The sequence below is a fragment of the Salmo salar genome, chromosome ssa09, assembly GCF_905237065.1.
Source record: "Salmo salar chromosome ssa09, Ssal_v3.1, whole genome shotgun sequence".
Taxonomy (NCBI): Eukaryota; Metazoa; Chordata; class Actinopteri; order Salmoniformes; family Salmonidae; genus Salmo; species Salmo salar.
Window position 1 is genome coordinate 156,465,371 of NC_059450.1, and position 22,577 is coordinate 156,487,947.

A 22,577-nucleotide genomic window follows, 5' to 3' on the forward strand; every position below is an offset into this window, starting at 1 on the left:
ACTGACTTGCCTAGTTAAATAAAAGCTTAAATAAAAGTTAAATAAAGCTTAAATAAAAGTTAAATAAAGGTTAAATAAAAGTTAAATAAAGGTTAAATAAAAGTTAAATAAAGGTTAAATAAAAGTTAAATAAAGGTTAAATAAAAGTTAAATAAAGGTTAAATAAAAAATGTGATCAGTTTGGCCTTTAACATCATAATGTTTAGATTGTCACTTGACGGCACATTGAAACGTGTCACTCACCGTTGTTGTGTCCCTCACAGAGCAGCTGCAGGAAGCGGAACAGGTCGCAGGTAAACTCATCATCTGCCATCACCTTCTCATCTGGCCACGGGAACGCAGGACAGACAAGCAGTCAACACGGGGTCAACACGGGGTCAACACGGGGTCAACAGGGGGTCAACACGGGGTCAACAGGGGGGTCAACACGGGGTCAACACGGGGTCAACGGGGGTCAACGGGGGGTCAACGGGGGGGTCAACGGGGGGTCAACACGGGGTCAACAGGGGGTCAACAGGGGGTCAACAGGAGGTCAACAGGGGTCAACAGGATGAGAGTGTTGTTGTTTTTGTTTGTTTATAAGTGTTTTGGAGTGTGTAAATACAGTGTCCATTGTTGTTTGACTGAGGAAAGCAAGGATGAATTAGAAGAGTTTAAAATGAAGGATTAGGCCTGGTAACAGTGTGTGTGTGTGTGTGTGTGTGTGTGTGTGTGTGTGTGTGTGTGTGTGTGTGTGTGTGTGTGTGTGTGTGTGTGTGTGTGTGTAGGTAAGTATAACCACAGTATCACTCTCTGCCCTCATTAGCAGGTTAGTAGCTAAACCACAAAGACCTCAGACAGATCGTCCGTTAGTCTCTGTCCACTGGCCAGCGGACAGACGGACAGCAGACGGAGAAAGGGAGGAGTCAGACAGGAGGAGGAGCCAGTCAGGGGGAAAGGGAGGAGCCAGTCAGGGGGAGAAGCCATATAGCGGGAGGAGCCATATGTGGGAAAGGGAGGAGCCAATCAGGGGGAAAGGGAGGAGCCAGTCAGGGAAGAAGCCATATAGGGGGAGGAGCCAGAGGCTTCCTGCCTTCAATACTTTAGTACTGACCACAGCTTTGGTTTTATCTGCTCCCTCCTCAACACACACACACACACACACACACACACACACACACACACACACACACACACACACACGCTCCATACAGAGAACACAGGAACTTGGCCAACAACCAGGGATTTAAACACACACAGGTCAACCATCAATAATGTGACATTGAAATGGTCGTGACAGTGGAGAGGACAGGGAATGATGAGACATTGATAGAGTGTTCACAGAGGACAACATAGTCTTCTGTGACAGAAACAGACACACAGGGAACACAGAAATACAGAGAACAAATCGGAGAGAATATCTCTCTATATCAAACACAAAGTCACACAAGTCATGCAATTACAGATCTACTGAACTCCACAAACTCCTGTGTGTTGGTGTGTGGTGGAAAGACAAGGGAACCAAATCACATGTACTGGAGACAGAAGCAGGACGTACAGTGGCTTGCGAAAGTATTCACCCCCCTTGGCATTTTTCCTATTTTGATGCCTTACAATCTGGAATTAAAATTTATTTTTTAGGGGGTTGTATCACTTTGAAGATGCAAATATTTTTTATTGAGAAACAGGCAAGAAATAAGACAAAACAAACTGAAAACTTGAGCGTGCATAACTATTCCCCCCCCCCTCTAAAGTCAATACTTTGTAGAGCCACCTTTTGCAGCAATTACAGCTGCAAGTCTCTTGGGTTATGTCTCTATAAGCTTGGCACATCTAGCCACTGGGATTTGTGCCCATTCTTCAAGACAAAACTGCTCCAGCTCCTTCAAGTTGGATGGTTTCCGCTGATGTACAGCAATCTTTAAGTCATACCACAGATTCTCAATTGGATTGAGGTCTGGACTTTGACTAGGCCATTCCAAGACATTTAAATGTTTCCCCTTAAACCACTCGAGTGTTGCTTTAGCAGTATGCTTACGGTCATTGTCCTGCTGGAAGGTAAACCTATGTCCCAGTCTCAAACCTCTGCAAGACTGAAATGGGTTTTCCTCAAGAATTTCCCTGTATTTAGCGCCATCCATCATTTCTTCAATTCTGACCAGTTTCCCAGTCTCTGCCGGTGAAAAACTTCCCACAGCATGATGCTGCCACCACCATGCTTCACTATGGGGATGGAGGTCTCGGGGTGATGAGAGGTGTTGGGTTTGCGCCAGACATAGTGTTTTCCTTGATGGCCAAAAAAAGTCAATTTTAGTCTCATCTGACCAGAGTACCTTCTTCCATATGTTTGGGGAGTCTCCCACATGCCTTTTGGCGAATACCAAATGTGTTTGCTTATTTTTTTCTTTAAGCAATGGCTTTTTTTGGCCACTCTTCCATAAAGCCCAGCTCTGTGGATTGTACTGCTTAAAGTGGTCCTATGGACAGATACTCCGATCTCCGCTGTGGAGCTTTGCAGCTCCTTCAGGGTTATCTTTGGTCACTTGTTGCCTCTCTGATTAATGCCCTCCTTGCCCTGTCCGTGAGTTTTGTGGGCGTCACTCTCTTGGCAGGTTTGTTGTGGTGCCATATTCTTTCCATTTTTTTATTATGGATTTAATGGTGCTCTGTGGGATGTTCAAAGTTTCTGATCGTTTTTATAACCCAACCCTGATCTGTACTTCTCACCAACTTTGTCCTTGACCTGTTTGGAGAGCTCCTTGGTCTTCATGGTGCCTCTTGCTTGGTGGTGTTGCAGACTCTGGGGCCTTTCAGAACAGGTGCATATATACTGAGATTATGTGACAGATTATGTGACACTTAGATTGCACACAGGTGGACTTTATTTAACTAATTATGTGAATTCTGAAGGTAATTGGTTGCACCAGATCTTATTTCGGGGCTTCATATCAAAGGGGGTGAATACATATGAACGCACTACTTTTCCCTTTTTTAATATTTTTTTTTAAACAAGTTGTTATTTTCATTTCACTTCACCAATTTGGACTATTGTGTATGTCCATTACATGAAATCCAAATAAACATCCATTTAAATTACAGGTTGTAAAGCAACGAAATAGGAAAAACGCCAAGGGGGATGAATACTTTTGCAAGGCACTGTATGGGGTTTGGTTCTACACAGAGGACTGTGTGTGGGGGTCCCAGCTGGTTCTACACAAAGGACAGTGTGTGGGGGTCCCAGCTGATTGTTGAAAAAGGTTATGGGTTTGATAGTTAAAGGGATTGTTCTAGGGCTGGGAGAAAAGGTTATGGGTTTGATAGTTAAAGGGATTGTTCTAGGGCTGGGAGAAAAAGGTTATGGGTTCGATAGTTAAAGGGATTGTTCTAGGGCTGGGAGAAAAGGTTATGGGTTTGATAGTTAAGGGGATTGTTCTAGGGCTGGGAGAAAAGGTTATGGGTTTGATAGTTAAAGGGATTGTTCTAGGGCTGGGAGAAAAGGTTATGGGTTCGGTAGTTAAAGGGATTGTTCTAGGGCTGGGAGAAAAAGGTTATGGGTTCGATAGTTAAAGGGATTGTTCTAGGGCTGGGAGAAAAAGGTTATGGGTTCGATAGTTAAAGGGATTGTTCTAGGGCTGGGAGAAAAAGGTTATGGGTTTGATAGTTAAAGGGATTGTTCTAGGGCTGGGAGAAAAGGTTATGGGTTCGGTAGTTAAAGGGATTGTTCTAGGGCTGGGAGAAAAGGTTATGGGTTCGATAGTTAAAGGGATTGTTCTGGATTTTGGCAATGAAGCCCTTTATCTACTTCAGATGAACTCATGGATACCATGTTTATGTCTCTGTGTGTATTTTGAAGGAGGTTGCTAACTAGCGTTAGCGCAATTGCAATGACTGAAAGTCTATGAAACATTAGTTAGCATTGGCTCACAAAACTACCTCTAACTTCCTTTATACTCGACGCAGATAAATAAAGTTGTATCCACTGACTCTGGGGAAGTAAAGGGCTTCATTGCCAAAATCTCAAACTATCTCTTTAACCTGTCATGGTATAGGGGGCAGTATTTTCGATTTCGGATGAAAAGCGTGCCCAGAGTAAACGGCATAATACTCGGGCCCAGAGTCAGATATTTGCATATTATTAGTAGATTTGGATAGAAAACACTCTGAAGTTTCTAAAACTGTTTGAATGATGTCTGTAAGTATAACAGAACTCATATGGCAGGCAAAAACCTGAGAAAAATTGAACCAGGAAGTGTGGAAATCTGAGAATTGTAGTTCTTCTTTTGAATCCCTATCGAAACTACAGTGTCTGTGGGGTCACGTTGCACTTCCTAAGGCTTCCAATGGCTGTCAACAGCCTTCATCTTTCTCCTGTTACTGGGCAGAGAATAGAAGCTCAGTCAATGAGTGGACTGCCTATGGACAAAGGACTTGGTGATGCGCGAGCCTGACAGCGCGCCCCTCCTTATTTTTCTTCTTGAATGAATACGCTATTGTCCGGTTGGAATATCATTGACGTTTTATCTTAAAAATACCCTAAGGATTGATTGTAAACAACGTTTGACATGTTTCTACGAACGGTAATGGAACTATTTGACTTTTCGTCTCTGGTACTGCGCTCGCGCGTTATGCCTTTGGATAGTGATCTGAACGCACAAACAAAACGGAGGTATTTGGACATAAATATGGAGTATTCGAACAAAACGAACATTTCTTGTGGAAGTAGGAGTCCTCGGAGTGCATTCTGACGAAGATCAGCAAAGGTAAGAGAATATTTGTAATACTAATTCACAGTTTTGTTGATGCCAGAACTTGGCGGGTAGCTGTATAGCTTGCTTCGATGGCTGAGCTATGTACTCAGAATATTGAACAATGTGCTTTCTCCGTAAAGTTATTTTGAAATCTGACAAAGCGGTTGCGTCAAGGAGAAGTGTATCTATAATTCTTTCAATAACTGTTGTAAATTTTATCAACGTTTATGATGAGTATTTTTGTAAATTGATGTGCACATTCACCGGCAGTTTTGGTGGGAATACATTTTCTGAACATCACGCGCCAATGTAAAATGCTGTTTTTGGATATAAATATGAACTTTATTGAGCAAAACATACATGTATTGTGTAACATGAAGTCCTATGAGTGCCATCTGATGAAGATCATCAAAGGTTAGTGAATATTTTAGCTGCACGTTTGGTTTTTGTGATGCATGTCCTTGCTTGGAAAATGGCTGTGTGGATATTACAGCCTTTTTGAAATCGGACAATTTGGTTAGATTAACGAGAGTCTTATCTTTAAAATGGTGTAAAATAGTTGATTGTTTGAGAAAATTAAATTATGAGATTTTTGCTGTTTTGTAAAACACATTAGATAGAATGTTTAAATGATTTATGGAAAATAGAGTAAGGATAAGTTTAATATGAATTTATAACATTTTGAAGATTTGACTATAACCACATAATTTGTATTCCCGTTTTATAAAACAGAACATGTGTATTAAAGCTAGAATCCTTAGTTGCAACATCCATTTTTGGACTTATAAATTAATGATATATATATATACCCATTGATTCTTGAAAAAAAATAACTTATAAATGCCTCGTAAGCTTAGTCAAACTGTCATACTCCATCAGAACTGAAAATATGGACTTGTTTAACTTCAATGTTTGTAAACAAAGTAAATGTAAACAAACACTATATAGCCTTAAAAAAACTGGTTAAAATGATCATTTAGAATTCAGACAAACACACCTAGAAGTTTTGGAATTATAACACATAGCAAGTCTGAACCGTGACAAGTGATTGCCGCCATTTTTCTCTTAAAGAAATACCGTGGATTTTGGCAACGAGGTCCTGTATCTACTTCCCCAGAGTCAGATGAACTTGTGGATACCATTTTTATGTCTCTGTGTCCAGTATGAAGGAAGTTAGAGGTACTTACGCCAGCCAATGCTAACTAGCTTTAGCACAATAATCGGAAGTGTTGTTATTTAACCTTTATTTACCTAGGCAAGTCAGTTAAGAACAAATTCTTATGACGATCTAATCCAGCCAAACCCTTCCCTTACCCGGAAGACACTGGCCCATTGTACGCCGCCCTGTGGGACTCCCAATCACGGCCAGTTGTGATGCACCCTGGGATCAAACCAGGGTCTGTAGTGACGCCTCTAGCACTGAGATGCATGGCCTTAGACCGCTGCGCCACCCGGGAATATCTGCTAGCATGTTACCTCTAACTTCCCTCATACTGGACACAGAGACATAACAATGGTATCTACGAGTTCATCTGACTCAGGGGAAGTACATAAAAGGGTCTCATTGCCAAAATCTCGAAGTATCCCTTTAAGCTCATCCAATGAATGTTAAAGTAGCACCTTGTGATATTTTCTATCACAGAAAAGCTGTCTTTAATTACACAATAGGGGAAAGTGAAAATAAGTGAAAAATGCAGAAGAATGTGAAAAATTTCAGATATGATGAATGTCAACCTTCTGTCCAGAGAACACCTTTTGGTAATGTCTTGGTAGGGATAGGGAGAAAGATGAAAAGGTGGGGAATTTGAGGCAATGGAAGAGTCTCAGTATTTGAGGGGGGGATGTTTAAATTATGTAAAAAGGCAAATGTCTTAGGAAACGGGGCTTTGTCGACTCCCTACTGCGGTTGCAATTCATTTCAGGTTTGATGAGACACATCAGTACACTAACAGACTCATGGCTAGAAAGGATATGGATTTTGTCAAATTGACATCCAAAGTTGATTTTTGTTTTTTGCATTTTAGCTAACCCTAACTGTAACCCTTTTCCTAACCGTAACCTAATTCTTGTAACCTTCTAGGTTCACTTTCCTAACCTGCTACGTAAATTGTCCTAACCCGCTACGTAAATTGTTCTAACCCGCTACGTAAATTGTCCTAACCCGCTACGTAAATTGTCCTAACCCGCTACGTAAATTGTCCTAACCCGCTACGTAAATTGTTCTAACCCGCTACGTAAATTGTTCTAACCCGCTACGTAAATTGTTCTAACCCGCTACGTAAATTGTTCTAACCCGCTACGTAAAGTCAAATCTGACAAAAGCTGTATCCTTTCTAGTCAAAACCCCATGTAACAGTTCTCTGTGATCTCCTCTAGAGAACTTGTCAGGACAAGAACAAAATGGAAGAATACTTTCCTTCCTTCTTTTTTGCTCAGGCACTGTTCCACGAGTCTTGGAGTTACAGTAGATCTGTAAGTACTAGGAAATGCACTCAAGGACCAAAAAAAACGGTCAAAACTTTTCAATCCCTGCAAGTGGATGGATCATGGCCTTTACCGGGGAAACTTAGAGGACGTGAAGCTATTGAATTCAATTATAATCTTTTGGCATGTATCCCAGGCTAAAATAAGCATCTTAAAGTGATCGGAAAGTTTACTTTTTTTTTCCAGTGACTCCTTGAGTGCGAAATGAAATGCGTATTAACTTCACACACACCACAGTAAAAAAAGAAAAGACCTAGTCAGCTGAATAAAATAAAGCTAAAAGAAAGAAAGGACAGAAGGAGAGAGAGAGACAGAGAAAGAAGGAAAGAGACAGAGACACGTCTTATTTACCACGTTCTAGCTTCATATCTGAGAACCGTGAAAAGGTGGGTGGGTGGGGGGGGGAAAGGAGGGGTATGTAAAGGGTAAAGGGCGGGGTAGAGTGGTGGTGAGGAGAGAGACAAAGGAGAGAGCCAAGGTGAGTCCAATAGCTACAACAATTAAAGCCGTTGTCAGGGATGCATGTTCAGTTTTCTATATAAACCGTCTTGAAGCACAGTGATTCATACAACAGCGCCTTTATGAATCTCATACGGTTTCTATCTACATTAGGACAGCCCACGAATACAGTAAATAAATACACACTAACACAAACTGTAACCGCAAGTAAACACCTGTATGCAGTAGAAAGTACAGTGATTCACAGCAAGTAGCTACCCCGTAACTAGCCATGTAGCAGATCAGGTTGTGTTGTAGCTACCCTGTAACTAGCGATGTAGCAGATCAGTTTGTGTTGTAGCTACCCTGTAACTAGCCATGTAGCAGATCAGTTTGTATTGTAGCTACCCTGTAACTAGCCACGTAGCAGATCAGTTTGTGTTGTAGCTACCCTGTAACTAGCCATGTAGGAGATCAGTTTGTGTTGTAGCTACCCTGTAACTAGCCATGTAGCAGATCAGTTTGTGTTGTAGCTACCCTGTAACTAGCCATGTAGGAGATCAGTTTGTGTTGTAGCTACCCTGTGACTAGCCATGTAGAAGATCAGTTTGTATTGTAACTACCCTGTAACTAGCCATGTAGCAGATCAGTTTGTATTGTAAATACCCTGTAACTAGCCATGTAGGAGATCAGTTTGTACAGTATCTACCCTGTAACTAGCCATGTAGCAGATCAGTTTGTATTGTAGCTACCCTGTAACTAATCATGTAGCAGATCAGTTTGTATTGTAACTACCCTGTAACTAGCCATGTAGAAGATCAGTTTGTGTTGTAGCTACCCTGTAACTAGCCATGTAGCAGATCAGTTTGTATTGTAACTACCCTGTAACTAGCCATGTAGCAGATCAGTTTGTACAGTATCTACCCTGTAACTAGCCATGTAGCAGATCAGTTTGTATTGTAGCTACCCTGTAACTAATCATGTAGCAGATCAGTTTGTATTGTAGCTACCCTGTAACTAGTCATGTAGCAGATCAGTTTGTGCTGTAGCTACCCTGTAACTAGCCATGTGGCAGATCAGTTTGTATTGTAACTACCCTGTAACTAGCCATGTAGCAGATCAGTTTGTGCTGTAGCTACCCTGTAACTAGCCATGTAGCAGATCAGTTTGTATTGTAACTACCCTGTAACTAGCCATGTAGCAGATCAGTTTGTATTGTAGCTACCCTGTAACTAGCCATGTAGCAGATCAGTTTGTATTGTAACTACCCTGTAACTAGCCATGTAGCAGATCAGTTTGTACAGTATCTACCCTGTAACTAGCCATGTAGCAGATCAGTTTGTATTGTAGCTACCCTGTAACTAGCCATGTAGCAGATCAGTTTGTACTGTAACTACCCTGTAACTAGCCATGTAGCAGATCAGTTTGTACAGTATCAACCCTGTAACTAGCCATGTAGCAGATCAGTTTGTACAGTAGCTACCCTGTAACTAGTCATGTAGCAGATCCGTTTGTATTGTATCTACCCTGTAACTAGTCATGTAGCAGATCAGTTTGTGCTGTAGCTACCCTGTAACTAGCCATGTAGCAGATCAGTTTGTATTGTAACTACCCTGTAACTAGCCATGTAGCAGATCAGTTTGTGCTGTAGCTACCCTGTAACTAGCCATGTAGCAGATCAGTTTGTATTGTAACTACCCTGTAACTAGCCATGTAGCAGATCAGATTGTATTGTAACTACCCTGTAACTAGCCATGTAGCAGATCAGTTTGTATTGTAACTACCCTGTAACTAGCCATGTAGCAGATCAGTTTGTACAGTATCTACCCTGTAACTAGCCATGTAGCAGATCAGTTTGTATTGTAGCTACCCTGTAACTAGCCATGTAGAAGATCAGTTTGTATTGTAACTACCCTGTAACTAGCCATGTAGAAGATCAGTTTGTATTGTAACTACCCTGTAACTAGCCATGTAGCAGATCAGTTTGTATTGTAACTACCCTGTAACTAGCCATGTAGCAGATCAGTTTGTATTGTAACTACCCTGTAACTATCCATGTAGAAGATCAGTCTGTACAGTATCTACCCTGTAACTAGCCATGTAGAAGATCAGTTTGTGTTGTATCTACCCTGTAACTAGCCATGTAGCAGATCAGTTTGTATTGTAACTACCCTGTAACTAGCCATGTAACAGATCAGTTTGTATTGTAACTACCCTGTAACTAGCCATGTAGCAGATCAGTTTGTATTGTAGCTACCCTGTAACTAGCCATGTAGCAGATCAGTTTGTGTTGTAGCTACCCTGTAACTAGCCATGTAGCAGATCAGTTTGTATTGTAACTACCCTGTAACTAGCCATGTAGCAGATCAGTTTGTACAGTATCTACCCTGTACCTAGCCATGTAGCAGATCAATTTGTATTGTAACTACCCTGTAACTAGCCATGTAGCAGATCAGTTTGTGCTGTAGCTACCCTGTAACTAGCCATGTAGAAGATCAGTTTGTATTCTAACTACCCTGTAACTAGCCATGTAGCACATCAGTTTGTACAGTATCTACCCTGTAACTAGCCATGTAGCAGATCAGTTTGTATTGTAACTACCCTGTAACTAGCCATGTAGCAGATCAGTTTGTGCTGTATCTACCCTGTAACTAGCCATGTAGCAGATCAGTTTGTATTGTAACTACCCTGTAACTAGCCATGTAGCAGATCAGTTTGTGCTGTAGCTACCCTGTAACTAGCCATGTAGAAGATCAGTTTGTATTGTAGCTACCCTGTAACTAGCCATGTAGCAGATCAGTTTGTACAGTCTCTACCCTGTAACTAGCCATGTAGCAGATCAGTTTGTACAGTAGCTACCCTGTAACTAGTCATGTAGCAGATCAGTTTGTACAGTAGCTACCCTGTAACTAGTCATGTAGCAGATCAGTTTGTGCTGTAGCTACCCTGTAACTAGCCATGTAGCAGATCAGTTTGTATTGTAACTACCCTGTAACTAGCCATGTAGCAGATCAGTTTGTATTGTAGCTACCCTGTAACTAGCCATGTAGAAGATCAGTTTGTACAGTATCTACCCTGTAACTAGCCATGTAGCAGATCAGTTTGTACAGTAGCTACCCTGTAACTAATCATGTAGCAGATCAGTTTGTATTGTAGCTACCCTGTAACTAGTCATGTAGCAGATCAGTTTGTGCTGTAGCTACCCTGTAACTAGCCATGTAGAAGATCAGTTTGTATTGTAACTACCCTGTAACTAGCCATGTAGCAGATCAGTTTGTGCTGTAGCTACCCTGTAACTAGCCATGTAGCAGATCAGTTTGTATTGTAACTACCCTGTAACTAGCCATGTAGAAGATCAGTTTGTATTGTAACTACCCTGTAACTAGCCATGTAGCAGATCAGTTTGTACTGTAACTACCCTGTAATAGCCATGTAGCAGATCAGTTTGTACAGTATCTACCCTGTAACTAGCCATGTAGCAGATCAGTTTGTATTGTAGCTACCCTGTAACTAGCCATGTAGAAGATCAGTTTGTATTGTAACTACCCTGTAACTAGCCATGTAGCAGATCAGTTTGTATTGTAACTACCCTGTAACTAGCCATGTAGCAGATCAGTTTGTGCTGTAGCTACCCTGTAACTATGCCATGTAGCAGATCAGTTTGTATTGTAACTACCCTGTAACTAGCCATGTAGCAGATCAGTTTGTATTGTAACTACCCTGTAACTAGCCATGTAGCAGATCAGTTTGTATTGTAACTACCCTGTAACTAGCCATGTAGCAGATCAGTTTGTACAGTATCTACCCTGTAACTAGCCATGTAGCAGATCAGTTTGTATTGTAGCTACCCTGTAACTAGCCATGTAGAAGATCAGTTTGTATTGTAACTACCCTGTAACTAGCCATGTAGCAGATCAGTTTGTATTGTAACTACCCTGTAACTAGCCATGTAGCAGATCAGTTTGTATTGTAGCTACCCTGTAACTAGCCATGTAGCAGATCAGTTTGTATTGTAAGTACCCTGTAACTAGCCATGTAGCTGATCAGTTTGTGTTGTAGCTACCCTGTAACTAGCCATGTAGCAGATTAGTTTGTATTGTAACTACCCTGTAACTAGCCATGTAGCAGATCAGTTTGTACAGTATCTACCCTGTAACTAGCCATGTAGCAGATCAATTTGTATTGTAACTACCCTGTAACTAGCCATGTAGCAGATCAGTTTGTGCTGTAGCTACCCTGTAACTAGCCATGTAGCAGATCAGTTTGTATTGTAACTACCCTGTAACTAGCCATGTAGCAGATCAGTTTGTACAGTATCTACCCTGTAACTAGCCATGTAGCAGATCAGTTTGTATTGTAACTACCCTGTAACTAGCCATGTAGCAGATCAGTTTGTGCTGTATCTACCCTGTAACTAGCCATGTAGCAGATCAGTTTGTATTGTAACTACCCTGTAACTAGCCATGTAGCAGATCAGTTTGTGCTGTAGCTACCCTGTAACTAGCCATGTAGCAGATCAGTTTGTATTGTAACTACCCTGTAACTAGCCATGTAGCAGATCAGTTTGTACAGTATCTACCCTGTAACTAGCCATGTAGCAGATCAGTTTGTATTGTAACTACCCTGTAACTAGCCATGTAGCAGATCAGTTTGTGCTGTAGCTACCCTGTAACTAGCCATGTAGAAGATCAGTTTGTATTGTAGCTACCCTGTAACTAGCCATGTAGAAGATCAGTTTGTATTGTAGCTACCCTGTAACTAGCCATGTAGCAGATCAGTTTGTATTGTAACTACCCTGTAACTAGCCATGTAGCAGATCAGTTTGTACAGTATCTACCCTGTAACTAGCCATGTAGCAGATCAGTTTGTATTGTAACTACCCTGTAACTAGCCATGTAGCAGATCAGTTTGTGCTGTAGCTACCCTGTAACTAGCCATGTAGAAGATCAGTTTGTATTGTAGCTACCCTGTAACTAGCCATGTAGAAGATCAGTTTGTATTGTAGCTACCCTGTAACTAGCCATGTAGCAGATCAGTTTGTGTTGTAGCTACCCTGTAACTAGCCATGTAGCAGATCAGTTTGTATTGTAAGTACCCTGTAACTAGCCATGTAGCTGATCAGTTTGTGTTGTAGCTACCCTGTAACTAGCCATGTAGCAGATTAGTTTGTATTGTAACTACCCTGTAACTAGCCATGTAGCAGATCAGTTTGTACAGTATCTACCCTGTAACTAGCCATGTAGCAGATCAATTTGTATTGTAACTACCCTGTAACTAGCCATGTAGCAGATCAGTTTGTGCTGTAGCTACCCTGTAACTAGCCATGTAGCAGATCAGTTTGTATTGTAACTACCCTGTAACTAGCCATGTAGCAGATCAGTTTGTACAGTATCTACCCTGTAACTAGCCATGTAGCAGATCAGTTTGTATTGTAACTACCCTGTAACTAGCCATGTAGCAGATCAGTTTGTGCTGTATCTACCCTGTAACTAGCCATGTAGCAGATCAGTTTGTATTGTAACTACCCTGTAACTAGCCATGTAGCAGATCAGTTTGTGCTGTAGCTACCCTGTAACTAGCCATGTAGCAGATCAGTTTGTATTGTAACTACCCTGTAACTAGCCATGTAGCAGATCAGTTTGTACAGTATCTACCCTGTAACTAGCCATGTAGCAGATCAGTTTGTATTGTAACTACCCTGTAACTAGCCATGTAGCAGATCAGTTTGTGCTGTAGCTACCCTGTAACTAGCCATGTAGAAGATCAGTTTGTATTGTAGCTACCCTGTAACTAGCCATGTAGAAGATCAGTTTGTATTGTAGCTACCCTGTAACTAGCCATGTAGCAGATCAGTTTGTACTGTAACTACCCTGTAATAGCCATGTAGCAGATCAGTTTGTACAGTATCTACCCTGTAACTAGCCATGTAGCAGATCAGTTTGTATTGTAGCTACCCTGTAACTAGCCATGTAGAAGATCAGTTTGTATTGTAACTACCCTGTAACTAGCCATGTAGCAGATCAGTTTGTATTGTAACTACCCTGTAACTAGCCATGTAGCAGATCAGTTTGTGCTGTAGCTACCCTGTAACTATGCCATGTAGCAGATCAGTTTGTATTGTAACTACCCTGTAACTAGCCATGTAGCAGATCAGTTTGTATTGTAACTACCCTGTAACTAGCCATGTAGCAGATCAGTTTGTATTGTAACTACCCTGTAACTAGCCATGTAGCAGATCAGTTTGTACAGTATCTACCCTGTAACTAGCCATGTAGCAGATCAGTTTGTGTTGTAGCTACCCTGTAACTAGCCATGTAGAAGATCAGTTTGTATTGTAACTACCCTGTAACTAGCCATGTAGCAGATCAGTTTGTATTGTAGCTACCCTGTAACTAGCCATGTAGCAGATCAGTTTGTGTTGTAGCTACCCTGTAACTAGCCATGTAGCAGATCAGTTTGTATTGTAAGTACCCTGTAACTAGCCATGTAGCTGATCAGTTTGTGTTGTAGCTACCCTGTAACTAGCCATGTAGCAGATTAGTTTGTATTGTAACTACCCTGTAACTAGCCATGTAGCAGATCAGTTTGTACAGTATCTACCCTGTAACTAGCCATGTAGCAGATCAATTTGTATTGTAACTACCCTGTAACTAGCCATGTAGCAGATCAGTTTGTGCTGTAGCTACCCTGTAACTAGCCATGTAGCAGATCAGTTTGTATTGTAACTACCCTGTAACTAGCCATGTAGCAGATCAGTTTGTACAGTATCTACCCTGTAACTAGCCATGTAGCAGATCAGTTTGTATTGTAACTACCCTGTAACTAGCCATGTAGCAGATCAGTTTGTGCTGTATCTACCCTGTAACTAGCCATGTAGCAGATCAGTTTGTATTGTAACTACCCTGTAACTAGCCATGTAGCAGATCAGTTTGTGCTGTAGCTACCCTGTAACTAGCCATGTAGCAGATCAGTTTGTATTGTAACTACCCTGTAACTAGCCATGTAGCAGATCAGTTTGTACAGTATCTACCCTGTAACTAGCCATGTAGCAGATCAGTTTGTATTGTAACTACCCTGTAACTAGCCATGTAGCAGATCAGTTTGTGCTGTAGCTACCCTGTAACTAGCCATGTAGAAGATCAGTTTGTATTGTAGCTACCCTGTAACTAGCCATGTAGAAGATCAGTTTGTATTGTAGCTACCCTGTAACTAGCCATGTAGCAGATCAGTTTGTATTGTAACTACCCTGTAACTAGCCATGTAGCAGATCAGTTTGTACAGTATCTACCCTGTAACTAGCCATGTAGCAGATCAGTTTGTATTGTAACTACCCTGTAACTAGCCATGTAGCAGATCAGTTTGTGCTGTAGCTACCCTGTAACTAGCCATGTAGAAGATCAGTTTGTATTGTAGCTACCCTGTAACTAGCCATGTAGAAGATCAGTTTGTATTGTAGCTACCCTGTAACTAGCCATGTAGCAGATCAGTTTGTGTTGTAGCTACCCTGTAACTAGCCATGTAGCAGATCAGTTTGTATTGTAAGTACCCTGTAACTAGCCATGTAGCTGATCAGTTTGTATTGTAACTACCCTGTAACTAGCCATGTAGCAGATCAGTTTGTATTGTAACTACCCTGTAACTAGCCATGTAGCAGATCAGTTTGTACAGTATCTACCCTGTAACTAGCCATGTAGCAGATCAGTTTGTATTGTAACTACCCTGTAACTAGCCATGTAGCAGATCAGTTTGTGCTGTATCTACCCTGTAACTAGCCATGTAGCAGATCAGTTTGTATTGTAACTACCCTGTAACTAGCCATGTAGCAGATCAGTTTGTGCTGTAGCTACCCTGTAACTAGCCATGTAGCAGATCAGTTTGTATTGTAACTACCCTGTAACTAGCCATGTAGCAGATCAGTTTGTACAGTATCTACCCTGTAACTAGCCATGTAGCAGATCAGTTTGTATTGTAACTACCCTGTAACTAGCCATGTAGCAGATCAGTTTGTGCTGTAGCTACCCTGTAACTAGCCATGTAGAAGATCAGTTTGTATTGTAGCTACCCTGTAACTAGCCATGTAGAAGATCAGTTTGTATTGTAGCTACCCTGTAACTAGCCATGTAGCAGATCAGTTTGTGTTGTAGCTACCCTGTAACTAGCCATGTAGAAGATCAGTTTGTGTTGTAGCTACCCTGTAACTAGCCATGTAGCAGATCAGTTTGTATTGTAACTACCCTGTAACTAGCCATGTAGCAGATCAGTTTGTGTTGTAGCCAACTCATCTGTGAACATCAACAGTCTGGCAGTGTAGTGAGAGGGGATGTGTTACATTGAGCTGTTCAGGTGTCAGAGTTATCCTGGTGGTGGAGTGTTATCACCATACTCACTTGTTCCCTCCTCTGACACCATACCAAGCCCCTCAGCCTTGTTCTGTCTCTCAAAGGCATTCAGGTCTAGAACGCTGCCAACAAACACACATTAGAATCATTAACATACAACAAACAGAATCATTAACACACACACACATTAGAATCTTTAACACAACAAAAGAGTGATCAAATTAAGATCCTACATCTGTACAGCCACCACATTAGCGTCATTAACATCTAATGCATGTTAATTATTTACAGGAAGCACAAATGATAACATGGATTTTAATGATAGCTGATGAGAGATTTGAGTCTAGGCTTAGAGCCATCAAATATTTGTTTTAAATCCACATTAAGTTACACATACCTGCAGGTACGCATAACTAGATGTTTATAGACTTACATACCTGCAGGTACGCATAACTAGATGTTTATAGACTTACATACCTGCAGGTCTGCATCAGAGCCTGAATACTCAGGAAGAAGCCCACATCCTTTTTGTCCTTCAGGTAGTCCAGCATCCTCTACAATACAGAGAGACAGAGAGAGAGACAGAAAGAGAGAGACAGAGAGACAGAAAGAGAGAGACAGAGAGACAGAGAGGGAGAGAGAGAGACAGAGCGACAGAGAGGGAAAGAGACAGAGAGAAAGGAAGACAGAGGGACAGGAAGACAGAGACAGGAAGACAGAGACAGGAAGACAGAGACAGGAAGACAGAGAGTCAGGAAGACAGAGAGACAGGAAAACCAGAGAGACAGAGAGACAGGGAAACAGGAAGGCAGGGAGACAGGGAGACAGGAAGACAGAGAGACAGGAAGCCATCAATCAGTCTAATATAGCCATACTCAACAGACAGACTAAAAATATAGAAATATATTTGATATATTGTTTTAACTGTCACATGTTCTCTTTGCTCCATAGAACAATGTGTAGAATTGCAGGAAATGAGCTTTAACCTGTTAAACTCTGAGCAGTTGTTTTAGAGCTTAAGTTTTACCCACTCTGTCAATTTCGGTCAGAAAATAGAAAGTGACAATGATGTGATAATAATGTCCCAGCTACCCCCTCCTTCTCGGCCATAAATTATGCGCTATGGTCATATTTATAGAGAACGCAATTTAAGTCACCGAAAGTTCTGAAAAGCTGTATGCATGGAAAGTGTGGTCATTGTAATGTAATGCATCCACATTTAATAATATGACATTATCTCCATTTTTTTATTTAACAAGGCAAGTCAGTTAAGAACAAATTCTTATTTACAATGACAGCCTAGGAACAGTGGGTTAACTGCCTTGTTCAGGGGAAGAAGGAAAGATTTTTACCTTGTCGGCTCGGCGATTAGATCTTCCAACCTTTCGGTTACTAGTCCAACACTCTAACCACTAGGCTACCTGCTGGCTACTAGTCCAACGCTCTAACCACCAGGCTACCTGCTGGCTACTAGTCCAACGCTCTAACCACCAGGCTACCTGCTGGCTACTAGTCCAACGCTCTAACCACTAGGCTACCTGCTGGTTACTAGTCCAACGCTCTAACCACTAGGCTACCTGCTGGCTACTAGTCCAACGCTCTAACCACTAGGCTACCTGCTGGCTACTAGTCCAACGCTCTAACCACTAGGCTACCTGCTGGTTACTAGTCCAATGCTCTAACCACTAGGCTACCTGCTGGTTACTAGTCCAACGCTCTAACCACTAGGCTACCTGCTGGTTACTAGTCCAACGCTCTAACCACCAGGCTACCTGCTGGTTACTAGTCCAACGCTCTAACCACTAGACTACCTGCTGGTTACTAGTCCAACGCTCTAACCACCAGGCTACCTGCTGGTTACTAGTCCAACGCTCTAACCACTAGGCTACCTGCTGGTTACTAGTCCAACACTCTAACCACTAGGCTACCTGCTGGTTACTAGTCCAACGCTCTAACCACCAGGCTACCTGCTGGTTACTAGTCCAACGCTCTAACCACTAGGCTCCCTGCTGGTTACTAGTCCAACGCTCTAACCACTAGGCTACGCTGCCGCCCAATTCTCCAAACGCACCGTTGATCTTTCACACTCATTTTCAATGGGGGAAAAATGTATTGGAAAGGCAGTTGGACGTGTCCTTGCTTGTCTGTGTGTTATAAAAAATAAAATAATAACTTTGAAAGTACTGATCAATAGGGGGTCATTTTTAAGATGTCAGTCTTGAAAATCCTTACAGCCATTTTCCCACAGATCAAACCAGACACATCTGGTTACAAGTGGCCCAAGTATGACAATTTGACAAATATGACAAAAACATTTAATTATATATTTTTTAAATCATTTTGGAATAGTAATTGGTGACATATACTTTATTTCAAAACAAAACAAAACAAAAGACTTTCAAATATCTTATTCCCCAACATGGGGACAATGTGGCAACCAAACGCACCGTCCCCCAATAAAAATATATGTTTTATGGATTTATTTTGTTGCTTTTCTTTGCCTGTGATTGTTCGCTCTGTAATAGCCGTGTTGTTTGTGTCACCTGTATCAGAATCTCATTGTTCTTACCTTTCTAACATAGCATGTTGGTAGGACTTAGGACTTAGAATAGTTTTGAAATCTAAATATATTTGAAGGTAGTTTACATTTTCTGTTGTTGCTTAGAAAATGTCTCCAGAGTGCGTCGGAGTTTAACAGGTTCTTATAACGTAAACAGTTTTTCTCACTGCCAACAAGAGTGGTGTGAATACATTGAACAGTTTTGAGTCACATGGGTTGTGAGGTGAGGGTTTGTTACTATGCTGGAAAAGACAATATCCATCTGGATCTTTCACCAGTGGGGGCATGTTCAGTGAATTTGGAAAGTATTCAGGTCCCTTGAATTTTTCCACATTTTGTTACGTTACAGCCTTATTCTAAAATGTATTTAATTATTTTAAACCTGGCACCATCGCTACGTTGAAGCATTGTGGTGGCAGCATCATGCTGTGGGGATGTTTGTCAGCGTCAGGGAGACTAGTCAGGATCGAGGGAAAGATGAACGGAGTACAGAGAGATCCTTGATGAAAACCTGCTCAAGAGCGCTCAGGACCTCAGACTGGGGTGAAGGTTCACCTTCCAACAGGACAACAAACCTAAGCACACAGCCAAGACAACACAGGAGTGGCTTCGGGACAAGTCTCTGAATGTCCTTGAGTGGCCCAGCCAGAGCCCGGACTTGAACCCGATCCAACATCTCTGGTGAGACCTGAAAATAGCTGTGCAGCAACACTCACCATCCAACCTGACAGAGCTTGAGAGGATCTGCAGAGAAGAATGGGAGAAACTCCCCAAATACAGGTGTTCCAAGCTTGTAGCATCATAACCAAGAAGACTCCAGGCTGTAAATACTGTCAAAGCTGCTTCAACAAAGTACTGAGTAAATGGTCTGAATACTTATGTAAATGTGATATTTCCGTTAGTTCATTTTTAATACATTTGTAAAAATGTCTAAAAACCTGTTTTTAGTTTGTCATTATGTGTTATTGTGAGTTATTGTGTGTAGATTGATGAGTAAAAAAAGCAATTGAATCCAATTTAGAATAAGGCTGTAACGTAACAAAATGGGGAAAAAGTTTGAATACTTTCCGAATGCACAGTATGTGACCGGGCCTTCTGAAATAGTAGTTAGTACCCCTGGTCTAATACAGAAGGGGTAGTTATAGTTAGTACCCCTGTTCTAGTACAACAGGGGTAGTTTTAGTTAGTACCCCTGGTCTAATACAGAAGGGGTAGTTTTAGTTAGTACCCCTGGTCTAATACAGAAGGGATAGTTTTAGTTAGTACCCCTGGTCTAATACAGAAGGGATAGTTTTAGTTAGTACCCCTGGTCTAATACAGAAGGGGTAGTTTTAGTTAGTACCCCTGGTCTAATACAGAAGGGGTAGTTTTAGTTAGTCCCCCTGGTCTAATACAACAGAGGTAGTTTTAGTTAGTACCCCTGGTCTAATACAGAAGGGGTAGTTTTAGTTAGTACCCCTGGTCTAATACAGAAGGGGTAGTTTTAATTAGTACCCCTGGTCTAATACAGAAGGGGTAGTTTTAGTTAGTACCCCATGGTCTAATACAGAAGGGGTAGTTATAGTTAGTACCCCTGGTCTAATACAGAAGGGGTAGTTTTAGTTAGTACCCCTGGTCTAATACAGAAGGGGTAGTTTTAGTTAGTACCCCTGGTCTAAGACAGAAGGGGTAGTTTTAGTTAGTACCCCTGGTCTAATACAGAAGGGGTAGTTTTAGTTAGTACCCCTGGTCTAAGACAGAAGGGGTAGTTTTAGTTAGTACCCCTGGTCTAATACAGAAGGGGTAGTTTTAGTTAGTACCCCTGGTCTAATACAGAAGGGGTAGTTTTAGTTAGTACCCCTGGTCTAAGACAGAAGGGGTAGTCAGCCTTGGTCCTGGAGTGCTGCAGGCACGTCAGTTTTCTGAGTTAAACCTCTTTTTGCTTTCGACTGTCCAGGTGAACCAGGTAGATGACAATCGGACAGAACTCACCTGTTGTACGTCACAGTTGCCTGTGTTGAGGATAGAGATGCCCAGCTTGAGGGTGGAGGATACCATGGCCCCAGTCTCACCTGAGACAGAGAGATCAAATGTAGTGTACACCCTGCCAACACCCCTCTAATGTAGTGTACACCCTGCCAACACACCTCTAATGTAGTGTACACACTACCAACACCCCTCTAATGTAGTGTACACCCTGCCAACACCCCTCTAATGTAGTGTACACCCTGCCAACACCCCTCTAATGTAGTGTACACCCTGCCAACACCCCTCTAATGTAGTGTACACCCTGCCAACACACCTCTAATGTAGTGTACACACTACCAACACCCCTCTAATGTAGTGTACACCCTGCCAACACCCCTCTAATGTAGTGTACACCCTGCCAACACCCCTCTAATGTAGTGTACACCCTGCCAACACACCTCTAATGTAGTGTACACACTACCAACACCCCTCTAATGTAGTGTACACCCTGCCAACACCCCTCTAATGTAGTGTACACCCTGCCAACACCCCTCTAATGTAGTGTACACCCTGCCAACACCCCTCTAATGTAGTGTACACCCTGCCAACACCCCTCTAATGTAGTGTACACCCTGCCAACACCCCTCTAATGTAGTGTACACCCTGCCAACACCCCTCTAATGTAGTGTACACCCTACCAACACCCCTCTAATGTAGTGTACACCCTGCCAACACCCCTCTAATGTAGTGTACACCCTGCCAACACCCCTCTAATGTAGTGTACACCCTGCCAACACCCCTCTAATGTAGTGTACACCCTGCCAACACCCCTCTAATGTAGTGTACACACTACCAACACCCCTCTAATGTAGTGTACACCCTGCCAACACCCCTCTAATGTAGTGTACACACTACCAACACCCCTCTAATGTAGTGTACACCCTGCCAACACCCCTCTAATGTAGTGTACACCCTGCCAACACCCCTCTAATGTAGTGTACACCCTGCCAACACCCCTCTAATGTAGTGTACACACTACCAACACCCCTCTAATGTAGTGTACACCCTGCCAACACCCCTCTAATGTAGTGTACACACTACCAACACCCCTCTAATGTAGTGTACACCCTGCCAACACCCCTCTAATGTAGTGTACACACTACCAACACCCCTCTAATGTAGTGTACACCCTGCCAACACCCCTCTAATGTAGTGTACACCCTGCCAACACCCCTCTAATGTAGTGTACACCCTGCCAACACCCCTCTAATGTAGTGTACACCCTGCCAACACCCCTCTAATGTAGTGTACACCCTGCCAACACCCCTCTAATGTAGTGTACACCCTGCCAACACCCCTCTAATGTAGTGTACACCCTGCCAACACCCCTCTAATGTAGTGTACACCCTGCCAACACCCCTCTAATGTAGTGTACACCCTGCCAACACCCCTCTAATGTAGTGTACACACTACCAACACCCCTCTAATGTAGTGTACACCCTGCCAACACCCCTCTAATGTAGTGTACACCCTGCCAACACCCCTCTAATGTAGTGTACACACTCCCTCCACAGGTCCAAAGTACTGTCATCATCTTTACAAACAGGTGCTGATAAAACTCTGGGACACTGGTCTTGTCTCAGTAAGTGGGTCTGTTCTGGGTAAGTGGGTTTGGTCTGGGTCTGGTCTGGTTAAGTGGGTCTGGTCTGGGTTTGGTCTGGGTAAGTGTGTCTGGACTGGGTCTGGTCTGGGTAAGTGGGTCTGGTCTGGGTTTGGTCTGGGTAAGTGGGTTTGGTCTGGGTCTGGTCTGGGTAAGTGTGTCTGGACTGGGTCTGGTCTGGGTAAGTGGGTTTGGTCTGGGTAAGTGGTGTGTGTCTGGGTCTGAGCCCTGTACCTCTGCAGGCACTGATCATCTGCAGCACCATCTCTGCAGCTCCTCTGTTGTGGAGACGGGACTGCTGATACAGGAGCCTCTGCTTCTCCATCTCCTTCTCCTGTAGGACAGACAGACAGACAGACAGACAGACAGACAGACAGACAGACAGACAGACAGACAGACAGGGAGGAAGGGAGGGAGGGAGG

The 22,577-nt window shown here is 42.4% G+C and overlaps 1 protein-coding gene across 5 annotated transcripts in view; it reads right to left on the reverse strand.

Annotated features, from left to right (window-relative positions):
- The window catches only part of ryr1b (ryanodine receptor 1b (skeletal)), a 305,047-nt gene that overhangs the window by 44,201 nt on the left and 238,269 nt on the right, over positions 1-22,577 (reverse strand). For 4 of the 5 annotated variants that reach the window (XM_045724892.1, XM_045724889.1, XM_045724890.1 and 1 more), the window contains 6 exons: positions 22,390-22,489; positions 20,520-20,599; positions 16,466-16,542; positions 16,037-16,110; positions 7,563-7,580; positions 244-324 (listed from right to left, as the gene is read on the reverse strand). In XM_045724892.1, the coding sequence (XP_045580848.1) occupies positions 244-324; positions 7,563-7,580; positions 16,037-16,110; positions 16,466-16,542; positions 20,520-20,599; positions 22,390-22,489 (430 nt within the window). The remainder of the gene's footprint in view (positions 1-243; positions 325-7,562; positions 7,581-16,036; positions 16,111-16,465; positions 16,543-20,519; positions 20,600-22,389; positions 22,490-22,577) is intronic. The other variant, XM_045724891.1, reaches the window with a different exon arrangement.